Source organism: Amborella trichopoda, chromosome 6 (genome assembly GCF_054954075.1).
Source record: "Amborella trichopoda isolate Santa Cruz 75 chromosome 6, AtrichopodaSantaCruz75HAP2 v2.0, whole genome shotgun sequence".
Lineage (NCBI taxonomy): Eukaryota > Viridiplantae > Streptophyta > Magnoliopsida > Amborellales > Amborellaceae > Amborella > Amborella trichopoda.
Window position 1 is genome coordinate 11,587,651 of NC_142341.1, and position 21,982 is coordinate 11,609,632.

The 21,982-nt window shown below is 37.1% G+C and overlaps 1 protein-coding gene across 27 annotated transcripts in view; it reads left to right on the forward strand.

Moving 5' to 3' along the window:
- Nucleotides 1-14,809: 14,809 nt before the first annotated feature.
- The window catches only part of LOC18438113 (uncharacterized), a 67,221-nt gene continuing 60,048 nt past the window's right edge, over nt 14,810-21,982 (forward strand). For 11 of the 27 annotated variants that reach the window (XR_016056786.1, XR_016056781.1, XR_016056782.1 and 8 more), the window contains exons 1-5: nt 14,810-15,217; nt 15,660-15,911; nt 19,948-20,023; nt 20,634-20,712; nt 20,797-21,125. Coding sequence is in view for 6 of the 27 variants with exons in the window: in XM_011626594.3 (XP_011624896.2) it covers nt 14,981-15,217; nt 15,660-15,911; nt 19,948-20,023; nt 20,634-20,712; nt 20,797-21,125 (973 nt within the window). In the remaining 21 variants the exon portion in view is untranslated. Of the gene's footprint in view, nt 15,218-15,659; nt 15,912-19,947; nt 20,024-20,633; nt 20,713-20,796; nt 21,126-21,982 lie in introns of those variants that run through there. The other 16 variants (XR_016056787.1, XR_016056783.1, XR_016056784.1 and 13 more) reach the window with 3 other exon arrangements.

Below are 21,982 nucleotides of genomic sequence, written 5' to 3' on the forward strand. Positions count from 1 at the left end.
CACTCTCTCTCTTCCCCATCCACCCCGCTCCCTCTCTCTTCTCCATCCGCCCCCCTCTCTCTCTTCTCCATCTGCCCTTCTCTCTCTCTTCTCCATCCGCTCCTCTCCCTTCCTTTTCTCTATCTGCCCTCATTTATCTCTTCTCCACGCGTCCCTCTCTCTCCTTCTTCTCCATCCACCCCTCTCCCTCTCTCTTCTCCATTCACCCCTCTTTCTCCCTCTTCCCCATCCACCCCTTCCCTCTCTCTTCTCCATCCGCCCCTCTCTCTCTCTTCTCCACCCACCCCTCTCTCCTCTCTTCTCCATTCGCCCTTCTCATTCTCTCTTCTCCAGCTGCCCCTCATCTCTCTCTCTTCCATCCGCCCCTCATCTCTCTTCCTCCATTCGCCCCTCATCTCCGCTATCCACCCTACCCTCATCTCTACACTACCCCATCCGCCCCATATTCTTATATCAGCCCTATTCGCTCTGTACTTTCTCACCTCGTCTACTCTCTCATCCCCTTGTGAGATCGGGCATGCCTTAGGCAGGTCCATCATCCCCTGACTCCATTCATCAATTTTCTTTCATTTTTAAACATTTTTCTTCTCTCCCCGAGTCGTGTCTTGATCTTGTGTTTTTTTTATTTTATTTTATTTTATTTTCATCATTTCCTTATTTCTCTCTTTTCTCGTTGCTTCTTTCAACTCTCAAACACTCAATTCGGGGTTATGTTGAGATAGTGCTCTAATATTTTGACTCTTAGATTGCTACTCTAACCATCAGCTCGTATAATGTAGTCGAGTCATAAGAGATATTGATTCTCTTACACTCGGTCACTCGGGTTGGGGTCATCCTGAGTCAGTTTTTTTTTAGAGTTCTAACCCTTTCAGTACTCTAACCACCAAGTCACACATTGTACGGGTTGTGAGGAGCTTTCATCCCTCTCTCTTTCATTTTCTTCTATCCCTTGAAGATCACATTTAGGGGGCTCTTTGATTTAGTAATATAGTTATAGGCTCAATCCTGTAACTTCACTTTCCAAATCCTTTGGGTACCAAGACTTCAAACCTGGTGTTTTTCTTTGTCTCCTGTAATACCTCTTAGGAGAGGTTACTTCAGGAGGCTGCCCATTTTCCTTGGGGTCATCCCTTTATTTCTTTTACTTCTTTTATTCCATCTTCCTTTTCTTCTCACAACTCACTTTCATTCTCTTCTTTCTTCTCTTTCTTACCTATTGCTCTTACCACTCTACCCCCAAAACTAGAACCATGAGTCCATAACACATCAAAGAGGAGTTTATTATATTTGGATTTCATTAGCAGTTTTCAAGTGAGAGTCTAAGTGAGGTGTTGAGCTTAGAGAGGGAGTTGAATTCAAACCACGCTACTAGACAGATGGAGGGCTTTCGTTCATTGATCTAAAAGAACAATAGCCCGGGCTTATCCCACGAACTCAAACCACGGTGAGGTAGGTGCTCTAGTCCATATCTCCATCACTTTAAAATCCTTTCATAGTTGGACATACTTATCCGCACGTGACACACGAGCCACACACTCCATGTGTAGAGAGAAGTAATACAATGTTGAGAAGATATGACACTCCATTAAGAGTTATCAATTTGAGAATTGTATAGAAAAGGAGAAACACAATACTTGTGAAAGCATATTGATTTTTATTCGTAAGGAAGTGATGTATAGAGAGCCTTAGTGCAGCATAGAAATTCTAAAGATATGTGGAAAATCAAAATTGTAATTTTTGGAGTGATGACATGAAAAAGAGTCTTTTCATGGTATAAATAAGGGAGAATCAAAATTGTAATGTTTGTTTTATGAATATGTGTAGAGTGTATGGACATTAGTTGATAAGTGTTAACAAGTTTTAAAGACCCAGTTTTTAAATACCTTGTGTTTTTTTTGCCTCCTTGTGCTTGTATGAACTACTTAAGATAGTAAAACACATAGAGATGTGGTTTGATCGAGGTCTATGGACATAGGTATCAAACACGAGAGATGGATATGGCTCATTTAAATATATGTAGCACGAATGGAGTATTTTGATGGAACTCAGTTTTAGTGCTCGTCCTCCCAAAAATGTTCAATGATATGGTGTGCTGCATGTAATGAGGACCTCATGTTAAGGTTTCCAAATTTTTTTAGGAAATATGTGTATTTTGAATTTCATCAGATTTTGATAACTGCCTTTTAGTCACATTTTATGTTGAATAAAATCATAAGATGGACTTTATGCTTTGTTTTTATGGCTATAACATGACTTGGTAAATAATTAAAGGTGTATGTGGTAAAATGATTTTTGAAGACTAAGCATGTTCTTTTGAAATAAGATTGGACCATTTATGTTGAAAAGGTTGGGTCTATGGATATGTTTTTGAGAAAACCTCATAGTCTTGCGAGGTCCACTAAGTCTTTATGAAAAATCATTCTAAACTACTATGCTACTTTGAACTATTGCTTGTGAAATATACCAAGTCAAGGAGTTTTGATAAAACAGAAAAACATTGAGCCTTGAAGGTATTTTATAAACTTAGGAGCAAGTAACTATGCATTGGTTATATATACTCATATGTCTTGACTCACGTTTTTATAAAACTATTTGTGTGACCTAATAGGCAGTTATTTAGAATCCTCCATTACCTAAGACCATAAACCATGGGAAATGTTAAAGGATGGCTATCTTGTTAGGCCTCCTCGACAGATGTGTGGATAGGATCACTTGGCTTGTAAGAATTTACAACCAAGACAATAGTGTGGTCGAACCTTTGTGGTTCAGAAAAGGTTTGCATATTGCGAAAGCAATAGCTATTGAGTTATTCTTGCATGATACTTATTGTACTATCTCATAACATAGATACGAGCATGCTAAGAAAATACATTTTATATATGTTATGTTTGAGTGGGAGCTGCTACAATCCCACTATTGTTTTAGCTGCTTAGATATTAAGATATATAGGTTTTCTATTATGAAAGATTCAGATAGTTTAACATTCCAATGGGAGTATCGACTTGTGTTTGGCGGGCCGGTGAACAACACATTATAACGTTGGGTGAATGTTGTTCACTTATAGAACTTGGATATGTGGCGCTGGTAATATGACTACAGAAGGGAGCTACTTGATTAAAGACCACCCTTGAGCAGCTGAAGATATGATCCCATGCAATGAGGGTACGTGATAGTCTTCTACGACAACGATTTCACGAGTCGCAATGCAGCATAAAAAGATGGATTATGGCCACGTTTGGGATGTGATCCAAGCAGCAAAGAGAAAGAGACTTCAGAACTCTAAATATTAAAATACTGAAAATTTAGAAAAAGGTTATTATTTTATTTTTCTCTCTAAATATGAAAATATTGAATATTTAGTTTTTGACAATTCATAAATCCATTTTGAGAAAATAAAATATCCAAGGACTTCTAAAAATGCATTATATTAATCTAAAAATGATTCAAGGTCAAATTAATTAATTCTAAATTAATTTGGTGGGATGATGGGATTTGGATCCCACTATGTTAAAAAAATATTAATTATGCTAAATCACTCCATCTTCTACTATGAACTATAATACATATCCACTTTCTCAAACTGACCAAGCAGTTCTCATGACCTACAGACCGTTGCATGGGTTCATAATTGGGCTACCAAAGTCAGCCAATAAGTGAAGAGATACAATCCTAGCTTATGGATTATGAGTCCTCCTAGGGACAAGTCCAAGATCGCACAAACCTGTTCATATACAACTCTATGGTGAATATGGGGTATCTCTCACACATTTACAACCTTAACCCTTTATTTCAATAGAGTAAAGCCTATATTTAAGTAGATCGGTCGTACCAACATCATTGAAGTTTACCTCGTTTGCAAAGAAGGTGGTGACACACTCGGCTTTAGCCATCTTAGGAACCGAAACCAAAGACTTCCTCATATCAAGAGTATAAAGCTTTAGGACTGCAGTCTTCCAATCCTTCAATTCAATTTCATAATCCCCAACTCCAAACACTTCGGTCTCCCCCCATAAAGATGTGTTGTTCACCCAGTCCTACGGGTCTAAAATTGCGGAAGCTATCCTTGGTGTTTGACATGTGAGCCATAGTAGTCAAGACACCAAGATGTATCATTGGGGTCAACTAGCAAAGTCTGAAATATAACGCAAACATATTCCTTGTTTTCCTCAGGCTTCCTATTGAAATTACAATCTTTAGCAATATGACAAGCCTTTTTGCATATGTAGCATTGTCTATTCTCTCCCTTTCCCTTAAATTTATTTTGATGTTCTTTCTCTCCCTTTTTCTTTTCCTTAGTCATCTTCTTGTTATTGAACTTTCCCTTACCTTCATTAGACCTAAATAAGGATAAGAGTTTACCATATGCAATGCTTTGGGTGCTAGTACATTGCGATCATTCCTCCTCTCCTCCTTGGCTTTTAGCAAAGCGATAAGCTCCTCTAGCCTAAGAGCGGTCTCCCTAGCAACAAGGGAAGATATGAGTACCTCCCAAGAAGTAGGGAGAGTATTTAACAAGTGAACCAAATGCATGGGTTCAATAGGCCGCATCTCGATCACCTCCAATTCTCAGACTAGTGCTCTGAAGGTGTGCATGTGGTCAGCAATCTTTTCTCCTTTGGCCATCTTTAGATCGTTGTATTTTTTCATGGCCAAGGTTTTTCTCATGAGAGAAGGATCAACAAATTCCATCTCAAGTCGATCATGCATCCCCATGGTTTTAATCGCCTCATACTCAGATGCATACAAGTAATGTATAGACATGAGTATATTATGCTTTGGGAGCATATTTTTATGCTCCCACTCAACATATGCATCTCTTATAGCCTGAGGTGCATTTATTCTAGGCTGAGATGGTGAAGCCTCAATGAGAATATTATTCAAACCCTCCTCATAGAGCGAATAGCCTATCTTGCGCTTCCATGAGGCGTAGTTTGTGCCATCAAATATTACAGTCTTCAAAATCTCAGCAATAAAACTCTTTGCTGCCATGTATTCTTGTCCCAATTATATGAAAGGACAAAAAAAAAAAAAAACTAATGACAAGAAGATATCCTAGCTCTAGTACTAATGAAAGTTGGATAAGTGAAATAGCACGTTGTATGTAGTTTCAAATTTTCGTTTCTTAATTGGCTAAAACACTTACAAAAAGGTCCAAATAAAACAAAATAAACTCAAAAGAAATTAAGGTGAAACACAAAATGGATTATCACTTGTTGCCACTTAATACAACTCTTTTTTTTTTTCCTAGACATAAACCTGATTTGATAATAAGAAACACAAACTACATCAACAAAAATTAAAGTGCCAAAAGATTACCTCAATTGGACTTGATACACCCCATTAGGGTTTTCTCTCCGATGACACACGAGATCAGGGTGTTTCTCATATATTACAAGTATGGGAAGCCTAGGCTAGGAACTCTTAAATGGTAAGAGCAATGTAGAATAATGTAAAGCTACAAACTGTGTGTATAGGTCATGCCCCTCTAAGGTCTATGCTTGGGGTGTGCCCCCTCTTTCTTTCAAGGGAGATCGTAAGAGGAATTGGTGTGAGGCCCTTTGAGGGGGGAGAGAGAGAGAGAGGGAGAGAGAGATCTAATTCTAGGTGTAGAGAATGGGACCCTCAAATGAGACTATTTATAGACTTATACTTAGGGTTAGGCTTTCTAGAGTTAGCCATCTTTATAGAGATTAGATCTAGACTATTGATCATATGAGACCTGTGAGGTAAGATATCTTAACCTTATAATTCATAGATAAACCATCAGGAGCATAAAGTATTTGGTTTCATTTCCAAATATAGCTAAGGCCAGGTTTGTCACCATCTTCTTTGCTAATAAGGTGACAATAAAAAACTATAGTGAAGTTGTTATGAATGGTCTTCTCAAAGACAAACTGTTACTATTGAAATATGTTTATACATCATCTCCCACTCATGAGAATGATGCTTTCCTATGACATACACGCTTAGGGTACATAAGTTACAAAAGAATAAAGAGTAAAGCGATTAAGAAAAGATAGCATTTTACAAACTACAAAGGGGATTTATCAAAAGTGTGTAAATCATGTGTGCAAAGAAAATTCATAAGGAAAAAGTTCACTGGGGCACAAAGAGCTTTTAGTGTTTTGGAAATCATCCATAGCGACATATGCGATCCCATGAATGTGGCAACCAAAAACCACATAAGATCTTTTATCACTTTTATCAATGGCCACTCGCGATAGTATGCACTCAAAATTCGAAGCCTTAGACCGTTTTAAAGAATACAAAGTCAAGTAAGAGAACCAAATAGATGATAGAGGCAGAGAATGCTCCCCGCATCTCTTTAGGGACGTCTGTAGAGCATGGTATTATTCATCACTACACCATACCTTCTACACTCAAGCAAAACAGAGTTCTCGAGAAACAGAATATGACAATGGTAGAGTGAGAAGTATAATGGGGCATGCAAAGCTCGCTCTTGACTTTCGACGAGAATCAATATTTACGGTAGGATATATCTGAAACCATGCACCCACCAAGGCTGCCCCTCTTATTCCTTATGACATATTCACTGGTCACACTCAATCCCTTGAGCACTTAAGAGCAGGGATTAAAAAATTGCCGAGTCGAGCCGAACTCTCCCGGTTCGACTCGGGAATCGCTACCAAATGCGTCGAATCGGCACAAAAAACGGGAATCACCCGTGTCCAGAGAGAAGCGAGCGATTCCCAATAGTAGACTCGCGATTCTGTCCGAGTCCCAGTAGTAGAATCGCGAGTCACCCGGAAGAACACGGTATGAACAGTGTTCTTCACGGGATTTCGATTATTTTTGTCTTTTTTTCATCGATTTCAACGTTTTCAGCCTTAGGAACGAATATTACAGGCTTTAATTCAAATTTGGAATCATTTTCACTCAATAAAAGGAATAAAAAACCACCGTTTTTTATCAAGAAATTTGGTTCACATAGTGAGTTTTAGGGTTTCCTCCATTTTCACGATTCAATCGAATTAAATCTTCATTTTTTGTAAAATTTCAGGCTGAGTGATTGTAAAAGTGTTGGCCACAATTTTGTGTTCATAATTTATGATTATCTTGGAGGAATATATATCAATTTTGAGTTTGAAGGCACGGATGCACGAAGAACAGGTAAAAACTCAGGTTTTTTTTTTGTTTTTTCCCCATGCGATCAAATCCAGTTAATATTTTAGAAATCATGTATTAAATTTATAGGGTTTTGATTCTTTGTAGCGTTGTTTATCATTAGATATATTCAATTTGATTATATTTATCCAATTTGAGTTGGATTTTATAGAAAATAAGAGTGATGTCTGTACACAAAACAGTGGACTATTTTTTGTTTTTTTTTTCTGCCATTTTCACGATTTCAATCAAAATAAAGCTTCATTTTTTGTAAAATTTCAGGCTGAGTGATTATAAGAGTGTTGGTCACAAATTTGTGTTCATAATTTGTGATTATCTTGGAGGAATACATATCAATTTTGAGTTTGAAGGCACGGATGCATGAAGAACAGGTAAAAACTCAAGTTTTTCTTCTTTTTTTTCCCCATGTGATCAAATCCAGTCAATATTTTAGAAATCATGTATTAAATTTATAGGGTTTTGATTCTTTGTAGCATTGTTTATCATTAGATATATTCAATTTGATTATATTTATCCAATTTGAGTTGGATTTTATAGAAAATAAGAGTGATGTCTGTACACAAAACAGTGGACTCTGTTTTGTCTTTTTTTTCCGCCATTTTCACGATTTCAATCAAAATAAAGCTTCATTTTTTTGTAAAATTTCAGGCTGAGTGATTGTAAGAGTGTTGGTCACAAATTTGTGTTCATAATTTGTGATTATCTTGGAGGAATACATATCAATTTTGAGTTTGAAGGCACGGATGCATGAAGAATAGGTAAAAACTCAGGTTTTTCTTTTTTTTTTCCCCGTGTGATCAAATCCAATCAATATTTTAGAAATCATGTATTAAATTTATAGGGTTTTGATTCTTTGTAGTGTTGTTTATCATTAGATATATTTAATTTGATTATATTTATCCAATTTGAGTTGGATTTTATAGAAAATAAGAGTGATGTCTGTACACAAAACAGTGGACTGTTTTTTGTTTTTCTTTCTCGCCATTTTCATGATTTCAATCAAATAAAGCTTCATTTTTTGTAAAATTTCAGGCTGAGTGATTGTAAGAGTGTTGGTCACAAATTTGTGTTCATAATTTGTGATTATCTTGGAGGAATACATATCAATTTTGAGTTTGAAGCCACGGATGCACGAAGAACAGGTAAAAACTCAAGGTTTTTTTTTTTTTTTTTTCCCCATGCGATCAAATCCAATCAATATTTTCGAAATCATGTATTAAATTTATAGGGTTTTGATTCTTTGTAGTGTTGTTTATCATTAAATATATTTAATTTGATTATATTTATCCAATTTGAGTTGGATTTTATAGAAAATAAGAGTGATGTCTGCACACAAAACAGTGGACTATTTTTTGTTTTTTTTTCCGCCATTTTCACAAATTCAGTAAATATTTTGCAACTAATGTGTTAAATTTATAGGGTTTTGATTCGTTATAGTGTTGTTTATCATCTCATGTATTCAATTTTTTCTGATTTATTCAATTTGAGATTGATTTTTGAGATTGAATGACTGATGTCTGTGAAGAACTGCGTTTTTTTTTTCCCTCAATTCAATCGATTTTAATTAATATTTTTATAATAATGTGTTAATATTATAGGGCTTTGATTTGTTTATCAAAACATGTATGAAATTTGATGTAATTTATTCGAATTGAGGTAGATTTTTTAGTTGGAATGGCTGCTGTTAGGTTGGTCTGCGAAGAACTGGGTTTTTTTTTTTTTTTATTCATGATCAATTTTTTTGAGAAATCGTGATTTTTCGAAAAATTGTTTTTGATTATCATGAGGAATTAAACAATATTTTTAATTTTTATTGTTAAAATTCTAGTTCAAAAAATTGCATGTTGATAGATTATTTATGCAAAAAAATACATGTTATTATATTTTTAATGCAAAACTGCATTTTTTAATTTGTTGTTAATGCAAAAAAATACATTAACAAATACATGTTGTTAAACTGTATTATATTTTTAATGCAGTTTTGCATTAAAAAAGTTTTTTTAATTTTTTAATTTTTAAAATTTTTAATACAAAAAATACATGTTGTTAAACTGTATATCATAAGGAATTAAAGTGAATATCATTGTAAAAAAATCGTGGCATGTTGTTATATTTTTAATGCAAAACTGTATTTTTTAATTTGTTGTTAATGCAAAAAAATACATTAACAAATACATGTTGTTAAATTGTATTATATTTTTAATGCACTTTTGCATTAAAAAAGTATTTTTAGTTTTTTAAATTTTTAATGCAAAAAATACATGTTGTTAAATTGTATTATCATGAGAAATTAAAGTGAATATCATTGTAAAATATCATGTATGATAATTATATTAGCTTGCAATTATCAATTTTATTATTAAAGTTTTAATGCAAAAAATGTATGTTCTTGATAATTGAGTTGTAGGCATGTTTGGAGCTTGCTTTTTTTATTATATTATCTTGCATATTTGTAATTGAAATGTATGAATATTTGGCATGTGTGACTTATACAGACTTTTTTTTATCTATAATGTTGCATAAATATATATTTTTCTCAGTAGGAACTAATTCATATTTGTCGAAATGAAGATTTGTGACAAGTCCATATGTATTGCCATTGTGAATTACTATACCTTTGTAAATATATTTTTTATTGATACTATATCAATGTAAATTTATTGTTCTTTATGTAGTGGCTGATATAGGCTATTTTTATCTATAATGTTGCATAAATAAATTATTTTTCCTAGTAGAAATTAAAATATTTTGTCAATAGAAGTATTTTGCATTAACTTACAAATATAACTTCATGAACTACCCCTACATATTATCACTACACATGGTGATTATTTTTTATGTTCAACTGTCAGGTTAATTTTTAACCTTTTACATTTTAAAGTTGAACCATGGCAAGATCTGCAGAAGACCCTGCATGATAACATGGGGTCAGACTTGACCCCAACAAAAAAGACAAAATTATTTGTAATTACTGCCAAAAAATGATAAGTAGTAGGGTACATAGGTTCAAGCAATACTTGGCAGGGTTAAGGGAGATATTTCTACACGCAATAGTGTCCCTAATAATGTAAGAAAGCAGATGGCAACATTTCTCAAGGCTACCAAAAGAAAAAGAAAATGCAAGGCAGATGATGGATGAAGAGATAGCTAGTTTATGTAATCCATCAAGCGGAAATGATCTAGAAGAGCAGTATTATAATAACTTAGAGATAGCCACAAGAATGAGTTTGCATGAAACATACTAGAGGGAACGCGAGTTTAGAATGCCAGGTGGTTATGACATGGGCATGCATGGTGGGCCTAGCCCAGACATGCATGGTGGGCCTAGCTCAGACATGCATGGCGGGCACAGCTCGAGTATGTATGGCGGGCCCAGCTCAAATATGTATTGAGGGGTTGGTGGCAATATGTATCAAGAAGAATCAGACATTGAAGAATTTGTTTTTAGGTTACCTAGGAGTGTCAGTATTGCAGGTCATGGTCGTATATACCCATTTCTCTCAAAGCCCAAGTCAGAACAGATGACCCTCAAAGCATGGTTAAAGGTACAATAAACATGTTAGGGAGATATGTAGGTAAATGGTTCTACGATAAAGGGATTCCCTTTGATGCAGCCAATAGCCTATATTTCCTACCTATGGTCAGTGCAATCCAAAGCGTCGGGCCCAGGGTAAAACCCCCGACGGTATATGAGCTCAGTGGGCCAATATTAGATGAAGAGGTGGAGGAAGTAACAAAGTGGATTGAAGAATATAAACAGAGTTGGCCAAGGACATGCATTACTCTCATGAGTGATTGTTGGTTGAATAAAGTTAGTAAAAAGGAGTTTTTAAACTTCTTGGCCTATTCCCCAAAAGGTACAACTTTTTTGTCTAGCAAAGACGTATCAGGGACAAAGAAGGATGCAAACTTCTATGTACGACTATATGATCAGATAGTGGAGGAGGTGGGAGATAAGCATGTAGTCCAGTTCATTACGGACAATGCGCGTGCATGTGTTTCTGCGGGCAGTAAGTTGATGGATAAGAGGAAGCATCCAGTATGGACCCCGTGTGCTGCACACAACATCAATATTATGTTAGAGGAGATCAGTGAGATCAAAATTGTGAAGGAGACTCTAGATGAAGCAAAGTTGGTGTCGAGATTTATATACAATCACTCTAAAATTTTATTTCTATTTAGAGAACACTCTAAGAAAAAAGAGATAATCAGACCTGCCATAACCCGCTTTGCGAACGATTACTTAGCTGTGGACTCCATTCGGGAATCTGAAGGTGCATTAAAGAGATGGTTTACCTGTGAAGAGTGGTTAAATGACCGCCTCTCGAAGTCCAGTATCGGTATAAAAGTGGACGACATAGTCTCAAATAGGAGGTTCTGGTCTCAATGTTCCAGTGTTGTAGAGGCCACTGCCCCTTTGGTCACGGTGCTAAGAATGGTGGATGCTGATAAGAAAGCTACCATGGGCATCTTTTATGAAGGTATCGAGAGAGCGAAATCAACTATTGAGGAGAAGCGTAGTTTTGCTAGCAAAGTGATCGAGATTATAGAAAAGAGGTGGAACACCAAATTTGGACGTTCAATTCATTATGCTGGTAAATATATATTTATATCATTAGAATGTTTCATTTTAAATCATTTTTTTATGAAATTGTAAATGACATTTTTCTATCTATATATTTTTTAGGTTACTACTTCAACAAAATTTATCTATTTGACACCTGAACATCCCCACAAGATTATGGAAGGGGTCAGATACATTATTGCAAGGTTGGAGAGAAGCCATCGAAACTAAGTAGCAACAATACAAGAGGTATTATTTAATGTTTGGGTAAGAACTTCATTGAGTTGTTATATTTGTGAGGAATAATGCACTAAAACGAAATATTTTATTTTTAGGTTGCTATGTATAGGGATGCTATAGGAATTCTCGAACTAAGATGGATCCAGGTTATCCTCTCGCTAATATTTTGTTCATTTATATATTTAATCTTATGAATTGTTCTTGCCCTTACAATGCTTTTTACATTTGAATCCAGCTGAATGGTGATAGATATATGGTACTGATGCACCTCACCTAAATAGGATAGCAATCAAGGTGCTCTCCTATACATGTTCTGCTACTGCCAGTGAGCACAACTGGAGTACGTTCCAATGGTTGCACACTACTAGGAGGAATCGACTTGCTTCGGAAAAACTTCATAAACTAGTCTACGTTCATTATAACTTAAACTTTCGAGAGTGACAAATAAGAAGGAAGCTTGAAGACTATGGACCGATAGACTTAGACACAATATTTGTTATAGACATAGCAGACCAATGGGTAGTAGAAGAGGAGGAGCCAGTGTTGCACAAGAGAGCGTTCCTTGAGGCTATCGGTGAGGAAGATCTTGAAGAAGGTGATGAGCAGCATGAAAGAGAAAGCAGTCAGCCAACGTATCCACAATTCGTCGGAGATGTCGGTGATATTGCACCTAATAAGGGAGAGTGGGAAGGGGGTTTAAGGGAAAATGAGAGACATGATGATTCCGAGGCCACCATATACCAGCCATATTATTCACATATCGAGTCCCAACAGCAACATGATAGGGATGAGCACGACAATGTAGGTGAGCATGAAAGATAGACAAGCTTCGGGGATTTTGGACTGGGAACACAACAGAACACTAATACTCAGGGATTTGGATATAGTCAAACGCCTGCTAATATCGATGATTCGTTTTTAGATCGAATCAATGAATTGTTAAACGAATTCAATCAATGGCACCAGCGTGACCAAGAAGAAGAACAACGTCGTCTGTCATTTTACTTTTAAATCGTATGTTACTAATTGTATGCTTTATTGTAATCCATGTATGTTGATATACTTATTCCATGATAATTCTATGTTTATCTTTCTGTGTGATGTAAATTAAATGATAAATAGTAGTTCATGCAGGAAAAAAACATATCAATATTCGCATATTCATGCAAAGAAATGAAAATTCTTAATGGAGTACCCTCATTTTTTATTGAATTCGTAAAAAATAATATTTATAATGAATTTTAATAATTTTTTCAAATTTTTTTGAAGCTTTATTCTGACTGATTCATCCGATTCTCGATCCGGATCGTCGATTCGCCGATCCGGATCAGTTTTGGAGGTGCCCGATCTGGGTCACCGATCCGCTTTTTAAACCATTGCTTAAGAGTGTGCGGCTATTTTGCCCATGTCTTAATCCCATACCAAAATAAGACCAAACTTAATTCCAAGACTATCAAATGTATCTTCATTGACAACCCTGATTATGGTAAGGGTGTCGATTCTACAACATTGCGAATGAGGTAGTAATAAAAAGTCGGGATGCCTACTTCTTTGAGGACGAGTTCCTTGAAGAAAAAGCTAGTCCTAAGCAATCCCATCTCTATGACATGACTAATATGTCTCATGAACCCGAACCACAACTTAAGAGAAGTAACCACATTAGAGACTACCAGAGTTCTTCACCTACCTGGGGGAATACTATGAGAGAGTTGGGGATGAGCCAGATCATGAGCCTACTACATACCAATAAGCCATAAAATTGTCATAAAAAAAACAAATGGGTAGAAGCCACAAAATATGAGTATAAATCCTTACCCAAAACTAAGTATGGGAGTTAGTGTCTTTACTTTAAAATCGTAAGGCTATTGGGTGCAAGCGGTTATACAAAAAGAAACTGAACTAAGAGAGAAAATTAGATAAAATACAAGGCTAGACTATTAGCCAAGGTGTTCGCCTCAAATGAAGGGATTGACAATGATGAAACTATTTCACCTGTTGTAAAATTTCCATCCGTTAAAATCCTAAAAGCGATAGCTGCCCATTTTGATTTTGACGTCCATGATGTGAAAACAATATTTGAAGGGGAATTAGAATAAGAAATATCATGAAACAACTTAGAGGGTTTCCAAAGAGAAAGGAAAATGGAACCTAGTTTGCAAACTTAGAAAAGCCCTTTATGGACTAAAACAAGCATCGTGAGTCACTGGGAGTGATGTCATATTTATACATCAAATTTCAAGAGACCTTGTCTCAGGCGAGGTTTATCTAGAATGAGGAATACTACTCCACTTATAATAAGGTCACTAAGAGTAATGTCATATTTATATCATCATTCATCAATGATTTATTAATAGTTAGCAGCTCAATGGCCCTTGTATTGGAAACACAAGAATTCCTTTCAAATTTTCCTTGACTTTCTAAGTATGCATTTTATAGTCCGTGACCGAATTTTTGAGTTTGTCCAAGTTTGGGCTGGCTGGCCGATTGCTGACCCTAGGTCTACATTAGAGAAGCTGCGGTTCACCACTATTCATCTCGAGAGCGAACGGCAGATCCGATGGCATACGTATACAACCGCACATCTCATCCGTCTCCCCACTGTACCTTAACTAAAAGCAAATGCTGCACACATAAATGTATGCAACGGACGGTGGAGATGAACAGTTTAACAGACATGACTCTATCCTAATCATGCCACGTCCATACACAATGTGACATTTACCGCTCGTTGTTTGAATTGACGGTGGATGAACGTTTTGTGCACGTTTCAGCTTAGCCTGCCCAGTAACTTTCGGCGCAGTCGAATTTCCGAAATATCACATGGCAAAAATTTCGGCGCAATTAAAAGTTTCGGCGTTCCCCGGCCTTCAAAGCCCAAACGAGAAAACCGACGTGAGCGTCCAAAGCTTCAAACTCACACCTTTCTCCAAAATTGCAGAACTAGGGTTGCCATCAATCAGGGTTTCGAAACCCTAGAAATGCTCCTTCTCTCCCCAAGCTTTCATAGGGAGCTTCATTACGGTTGCAACAATGTCGGAGATCCTAACTCTAGAGAAAGCTCAGGGTGAAGAGGAATGGGAGGCGCGAGCTCGTTCGTGGCTCTCCACTCTTCCAAAACGTCGCAATGTAGTGCTTTCCGAAGTGGAGGAATGGGTTTCCTCTAATGCATCAGTTCTTCCTGATCATGTTCTCACCATGGCTCGATCTGAGCTCTATCAACGTGTGCTTTCACTCCACAAGCTCATTCGTGAGCCAAAACTGGTTACAGTTAGTTTTTTCTCTCCTTATTTCTTTTGGTTTTCTGCAAATTTGTCACATTGTAACTTGAACTATACTCCTGGAACTCTTTAGTTTCTCCTCTATTTTGGAGGCAGGTGCCATCTCAAAGATCTCATTGTTTCCTAATTTTGTTATTCCATATCGACATTGTGAAGTTTCTGCACTGTAATAAGAATTATAGGGATGAAGTCCTGGTTAGTATTTTTATGCCGTTGCTGGCTAAATGAGGATTAGCACATTCTTGACAACACAGGAATCGGCACTGTAATGGGGTTTTTTTTGTTGCTGTTCTTATTAATAGTATCATTCCTTTTATTACAAGAATTGTAATGAAGAAAATACAAGGTCATTGACAGGGTGTTGAATCTGGAGTTGTTTATGAATAGCTGAGCTGCTAGGTTTATGTGGTTTGACATTTTCTTAATGGCAGATGAATGATCCTATTAAGGTTGGACCTCCTCAGCCTCTATTCCAGCGAACAGATCACTGGAGACCAATTTATACATGGTTGGAATCATGGGACACAAACGAGGTTGTTAAACCATCTGACATAGTGAACTGGTTTTCGGAGAACCCTGAAGTAAAAAATGAGTTGTACTCAAGGCATTCTAAGTACCATTTAATGCATTACATTCAGAGGTTGCATGCAAAATTATTGAGGAAGCAAGGAAAATTGCAGAAGGTATGAGTGGTTCGGTTCATCATACATTATTAATATTCTCCAATCTATATAGTCTTGATTATGGTACACTTTTCCGATATTCCTCAAGAAAAATTGCAGAAGGTATGAGTGGTTCACTTCATCATACATTATTAATATTCTCCAATCTATATAGTCTTGATTATGATACACTTTTCAGATATCTTTTATATTCTCTATTTTCTTTTGACCTGATCTATCCCCGAAAAAAATTAAGAGATAGAAAATGTAGGTAACATATGAATATCAAGATTTGGTAGAAAATTCATGGTTGGCTATGAATTAAGGTCTTTATGAATTGTGATTATTCTCTTTTTTCTTTTGAAATTCAAACTTTACAGTGAAATTGGACACTAAATTTGTATTACCCAATCATTTCATAACTGCCTCGCACATGATAAATGATGACCTTGCTACACGCCTTCAAGTCTATATTGTAGAAGACTCGAACAATAATAGTAACTGTAAGAATACATTGGGTAAAGTTATAAGTCCATCATATCTACAACATGTGAGAAGAGTAAAAATCATGCTATTCTGTTGAAGGAGACGAATGAGGCAAGTAGTAATTTGATAAATAGAAATGCAAGCCCTAAACAAAACCAAAATGGTTCCGACAACACAAACATAGAGCCGAAAACATTGCTCGCTAGCCATGAGCAGTTTGTCTGTATTCTTTGGCATATGCAACTTGATGTACACTCTTCCGCCCATTCAATGTAAGGTTACTTGTTAAAAAACTAGAACAACTCGTGGAATGTCAGTGAGTTCAATATTATTTCAATGTAAGTTTGGAGGCAAAGAGAAGAATTCGTAGATTGTTAGGGTAGCACAAAGTTTCAAATTCTTCTTATTTATTGCATAGTGGAAATACTGTTGTGATATGTTGGCAGTATTATTCAAATGCTTCTATGAATTTTCTTCAAGTGCCATCTATGTTTTCCTATTCCTACCAATTTTAAAGTGATGTGAATGCAATTTGAGTCTTATGGTCGATCCCATGTGGAACCACGCGATCCTCACTTTACCCCAACTGACCTTCATTTTGGTATATCACTTGGTGCATCCCCATCTTCATATTCTCCATTGTAGCTCCCTCCATCCCAGCTTAGGACGATATTACCCCTTTATGGGAGACATGCCCTCCATGCTGACTGCGAGCCATTGATACTTGAGCCCCCACTGCCACATAACCATCTTCAGGCTATCAAACCAAAATCAACTTATGACGAACACCTTTAGTGCATCTATTGACAGATCTTACCACCAGTTCTCCCGTTTCAAGCTGAATAGCCTCTTTCTTCTCCAAACTGTTGATCGGTGCCAATCCTCAAAAATAAATTTCCCATAAAGAAAGACCTATTAGAGACCTCATCTATCCTTGAACCCCTAGCAACATTGTTGCAGCTTGGAGCCTCCCATACCCAACTAGGCTCGGAATGACACTCAAAGGAATCAACAGCCGGCCCAAATGTTGTAAATTGGGAATGCATATTTCTTAGCCATTGTGAATCATCATTCAGATGAACAATGAGGTTTGTAGAAGGATAGGTGGCAACAATTGGACACCCTCAATGAACAAACATCCGCCTCCAAAACGTCACCAGGGATAGCTGATGATTGTAGATCTTCCTTAATGTGTTAGGTTTATTTCTTGCTTTTATTGTGTCTTAGCAGCCTTATGATAGGGAACCTTGGCAATATTATGAAAGGTCACTCTTCTAGAAGATCGTGGGCCCCATCGATTGGAAAATTGAGTCTTTAAACTGTTAATGACTTGTTTCTTTCCTAATTTGCATGTTATGTTTGCAAGTTAAGTTATTTTCCTAATTTTGTTTTTAGAGTCCAGAAGGTTTTTTTTCATTTTTTGCAAGGGTGTATTTTCTTAAAACTACGAGGGAACTAGTTACCTAATTTGAACAGAAACTAGAAAAAGTTTAGGAAAGTAGAGATAGCTTGAGTCCACAGGTTAAATGAAATGAAAAGAGAAAACCTTAGTGAATACCCATGTAGGCCTATGATCAGTTAAATTCAAGTTGAGTAATGATATTCAGTTTTCAGTTGTAGTGGGAAGCCAGGATTTGGTGAGAGATTCCTTAACTCTTTTTGCAAAATTCTTTTTGTAGAGAGAGTGATTAGACGACTCCAGCTTCTGATTGGTGGTCTCCCCCTAAAGTTTCAAACCCTTTTTTTTTTTTGTTGTGGGCAGATTCTCTAGAGCCCTCATTCATGGCCCTCGTCTTTCCCTTCTCGTGTGGCACATCCCCATCTAAGTTTCACTGCAACTAAATTCCTCACCCATTCACTACAACTAATTCCGCTACACATCTCCAAACCTTATCTAAACTAGCTCAGTTGCTATGCGAACCATATATTTACCCTCTGAAGCCTTCAACCTAAGTTTAAACCCTAGCTTTCCTTTCATATCAGGGTAGACTACCTGAAAACCTTGAAACGTAACTTCACTTATTACCCTAGTCATAATCCTTCCCATAGACCTATCCTCACTCCTACCTTTTGCATGCCTCCTATAATCCACCCCTACCAAAGGCTTCCAAAACCCAACTATCCTAATTTCTGTAGGAACCAGAACCCTCTATAACTCCTACATCCGAACTTAATTAATTCCCAATCTACTTAATCTATTGTTCAAAACTTCAGCTGCGGCCAGGAGGCTAAAACGCCTATGCAGGCGCCTTGGGCATCCTTGCTCCTAGGCGCCTGCTTAGGCAGGTGCCTCAAGGTGGGTGCCTAGGGTTGCTATGGAGCAACTTGGCCAAGGGCTGAAAAATGCCCTCGGCCAGGGGCAGTTTTGTTTTCTTTCCTTTTTTTTTTCTTTATAGAGAGTTACCCCCCTATTAAGAGGGAAAAGGGTTTGGGGGGACATTTTAGTCCCCCAAAACCCCTCTTGTACATCCTAGAGAGAGAATGAGGATGATGTGCTGATGTGTGTGTGTTTGGAGAGAGAGAGAGAGGACAATTCCCCACTGCGATTGATTGTGTTTGAGAAAGAGAGAAGGGCGGTAGGTGCTGGACCCCCAGCAGTCCTCCTAAGCAGGTGCCTCCGCCTTTTGAACATTGTACCTAATATCTTTCTTTCTAGGCCCAAAGAGAGAAGAGAGAGAGAGAGAGAGAGAGAGAGAGAGAGAGAGAGAGAGAGAGAGAGAGAGAGAGAGAGAGAGAGGCGGGGGTAGGCGGCCAGGCCCCCAATCTGCCTAGGCACCGCCTTATTGAACATTGTACCTAATATCTTTCTTTCGAAGCCCACCTTGTGGTTACATTTGTTAGTAGTAGCCAACCCCCCCCCCCCAAGTCATGCAACACAATATGACAACTGAAAATAGAAGGGCCCTCTCAAATATAGGACGCTCACAAGATGAGCTGTACCTCTCGCCCAAGAGCATCTTTTGTTGACACAACACACATGGGACTCAACTTCAAGTGGAGAGAAACGCCCAACTAAATGGCATCAGACCACACTCATTGTTCTCATTACAATCTCTTGTTCACCCACAATTTGCATTGAAGCCTCCTCTCAATCCGACATTCACCTCCCAGGGCTCTATCTTGGAATGATGAGCCATATCTAGAAAGGGGTCATCTTCTAGACCTTATTAGAGACAAACACATTTGCATATGTGCATTTTGATGATGTGATACAAATGATAAAGAGAGGACATAAGCATTATTGTGATGCAGTGTTGTGGACGAAATAATTGTGGGACAAGAGGGGAAACGGATCGATTCCATATATGTGATGATGATGTTGGGAAATTGGCATAGGAGGCTTCATTCCTTATAGTTGTAATATCTATGAAAAGTCATGTGACTATACTTTGTGAGTTGCATAGTCTTTTACTGATTTTCTTAGTTTAAAACAATTCTTTAATTTGTATAATCATGTTTGCCCTTTTATTTAAATACTGATACACAAATGCTTTTGTCATATACATAGTGAAGATTGAGGAAACTGCAGATGCCAATCTTATGCCAAACTTTTTTATATTGATGGGAGTAGGTTATTCAGCCATCCAAAAGGTCTCCAATAAAGCGCATGGGCAATGGTGCTGCAGCCCTCGCCATTGTGGAACCTGGTAGTGCTCTCTCATATATATAATGTGCTACTGTTCTCGTATATTTACATTGCTGATGTTCACTTGCATAGTTCTTTACATGCTGAGTTTTGTTGTTTTGGTTACTAGATCGTTCTTGTTGCTAATGTTGCTTAACGATTGGACACATAGTTTATACAGGCTTTAATGTTACTTAGACCATTGGATACATAGTTTATACAGGCTTTGCTTCATGTGATTATGGAGGCATTTTATTTTGAGAAGTTTGAGTGGGTATTTGTCATATTTTGCTGTCCTTCTTGATATGAGAAGTTTGGTAATTCATGAACTTACAATATTAAAAAATTGCTTTTTACGTTCAATAAGCAAGTATTGACACATTCTCAAGCGCATGGTCTATCTGAGGATTGGACATTGAAGTGTTTAACAAAGATTAATATTGGCGAGGTGTGGAAAATTGAATTTGAAATGATAGAATAATATAGATAAATTCGTTCCTTCTTCTCTTCACCACAATCATTCTTAAATAGGTGATTGTGGTATGTGATGGTTGTTTGTTATTTCTCTATCCTCATTTGCCCTAGCCATGACCTGTGCTTATACATAATTAGGATGGTTAAACTTGTTCCAGTTAATTGCTCAAGTAATGGATTGGAGGATACTGGATGTTCTTTATTGGGTAAAGATGAAGCCTTGCTTCGCTACGAACTGTAAGTTTTGACATCCATCATGTTTGTTCATCCACAATTGCATTATGAGTTTCAATGCAGGCTTACTGTTTTGTGTTTTTGCAGTTTATCTGATCTACAGAACCAGCTGACAAGGCTTCTTTCTAAACAGAAACAAGTTAATGATTTGAAAGATGCCTCTAGACAAAGGCCCACAGGAAATAATAATTGTGGGAACTCAGATGGGGTTCGTGAGGAAGGGTCTCCCAGGGTTAAGGCTTTGGCCATGTCTCAGCCCCAAGATGCAGGAACTGTCTCTTCAACAGGACAATCGAGGCTTAGATCTTCTTCAGATACAAAACAAGGGAGAAAAAGAAGGAGAACCAAAGATTATACTGGAGCAGTGACCCTTGCTTGGGCATATTGTGAAGCATCCTCCGGTACTGAGCCAAATGGTATTTGTAAAAGTAGTTCATAGTTTTATAATTGGGCTCTCCTGATCCTGTCTTGCCCATTATGATGAGTTTTGATATACATGTGTAGCAGATACATGTTCCCATTAGAAGTAGTTAATCGGAGAGTAGCACTGAAAATAATACCAAGAGGTGGTTTTTCCTTTTTTATGATGCATTATTCTACCTTGCCCATATCTACTTATCTGTTTGATGAAGGTTCTTTCCTCTTTGTACATGGATTCTGATCAATCCTCTCATCCGGTTTGAGTGGGGGCCAAGTACGTGTCAATTCACTGTTTTCCTTCTCTTCATAAATCATGCTTGGTTTGCTATGCATATGCCAATTCTTGTGAACTTGGCTGGCTGTCTCCTCATTGCATCTTAAATTTTACTCACTATAAGGTTAACCGAGACGATATCTTGGCAGTTGAGATACTCATGTTGTCTGTTTTTTATTCTTTTTTATGTTGTTAATTTTTCATCTATGAATAGATGAACAGCATTAATTTGACTGTTCACAAGAATTGACACTTCTATTTAAAGCCCCAGCTCCCCTAAAAGGCATAAGGCTTCCGCTTCCGTGCTCATTATGATAATGCTTTGAGGAAATGCTTCTTTTCATCGTCCTATTTTAGTGAATATTTGAAGGTCTGAGTGATATCAAATAGGCAAGGTTTAGGGGTATAAGCATGTGATTTGGCATCTGTAGAAGTAGAGCATTGAACACTCTAGTAACAAGGATAAATATGCTGATACACAAATTTTAAGAGGATCTTACTGGATGCAACAGTACATTCTTTATGTCCGAATGCTCAATTGCTGACCCATTGAGCACTTAAGCATTATATTTTAGATAT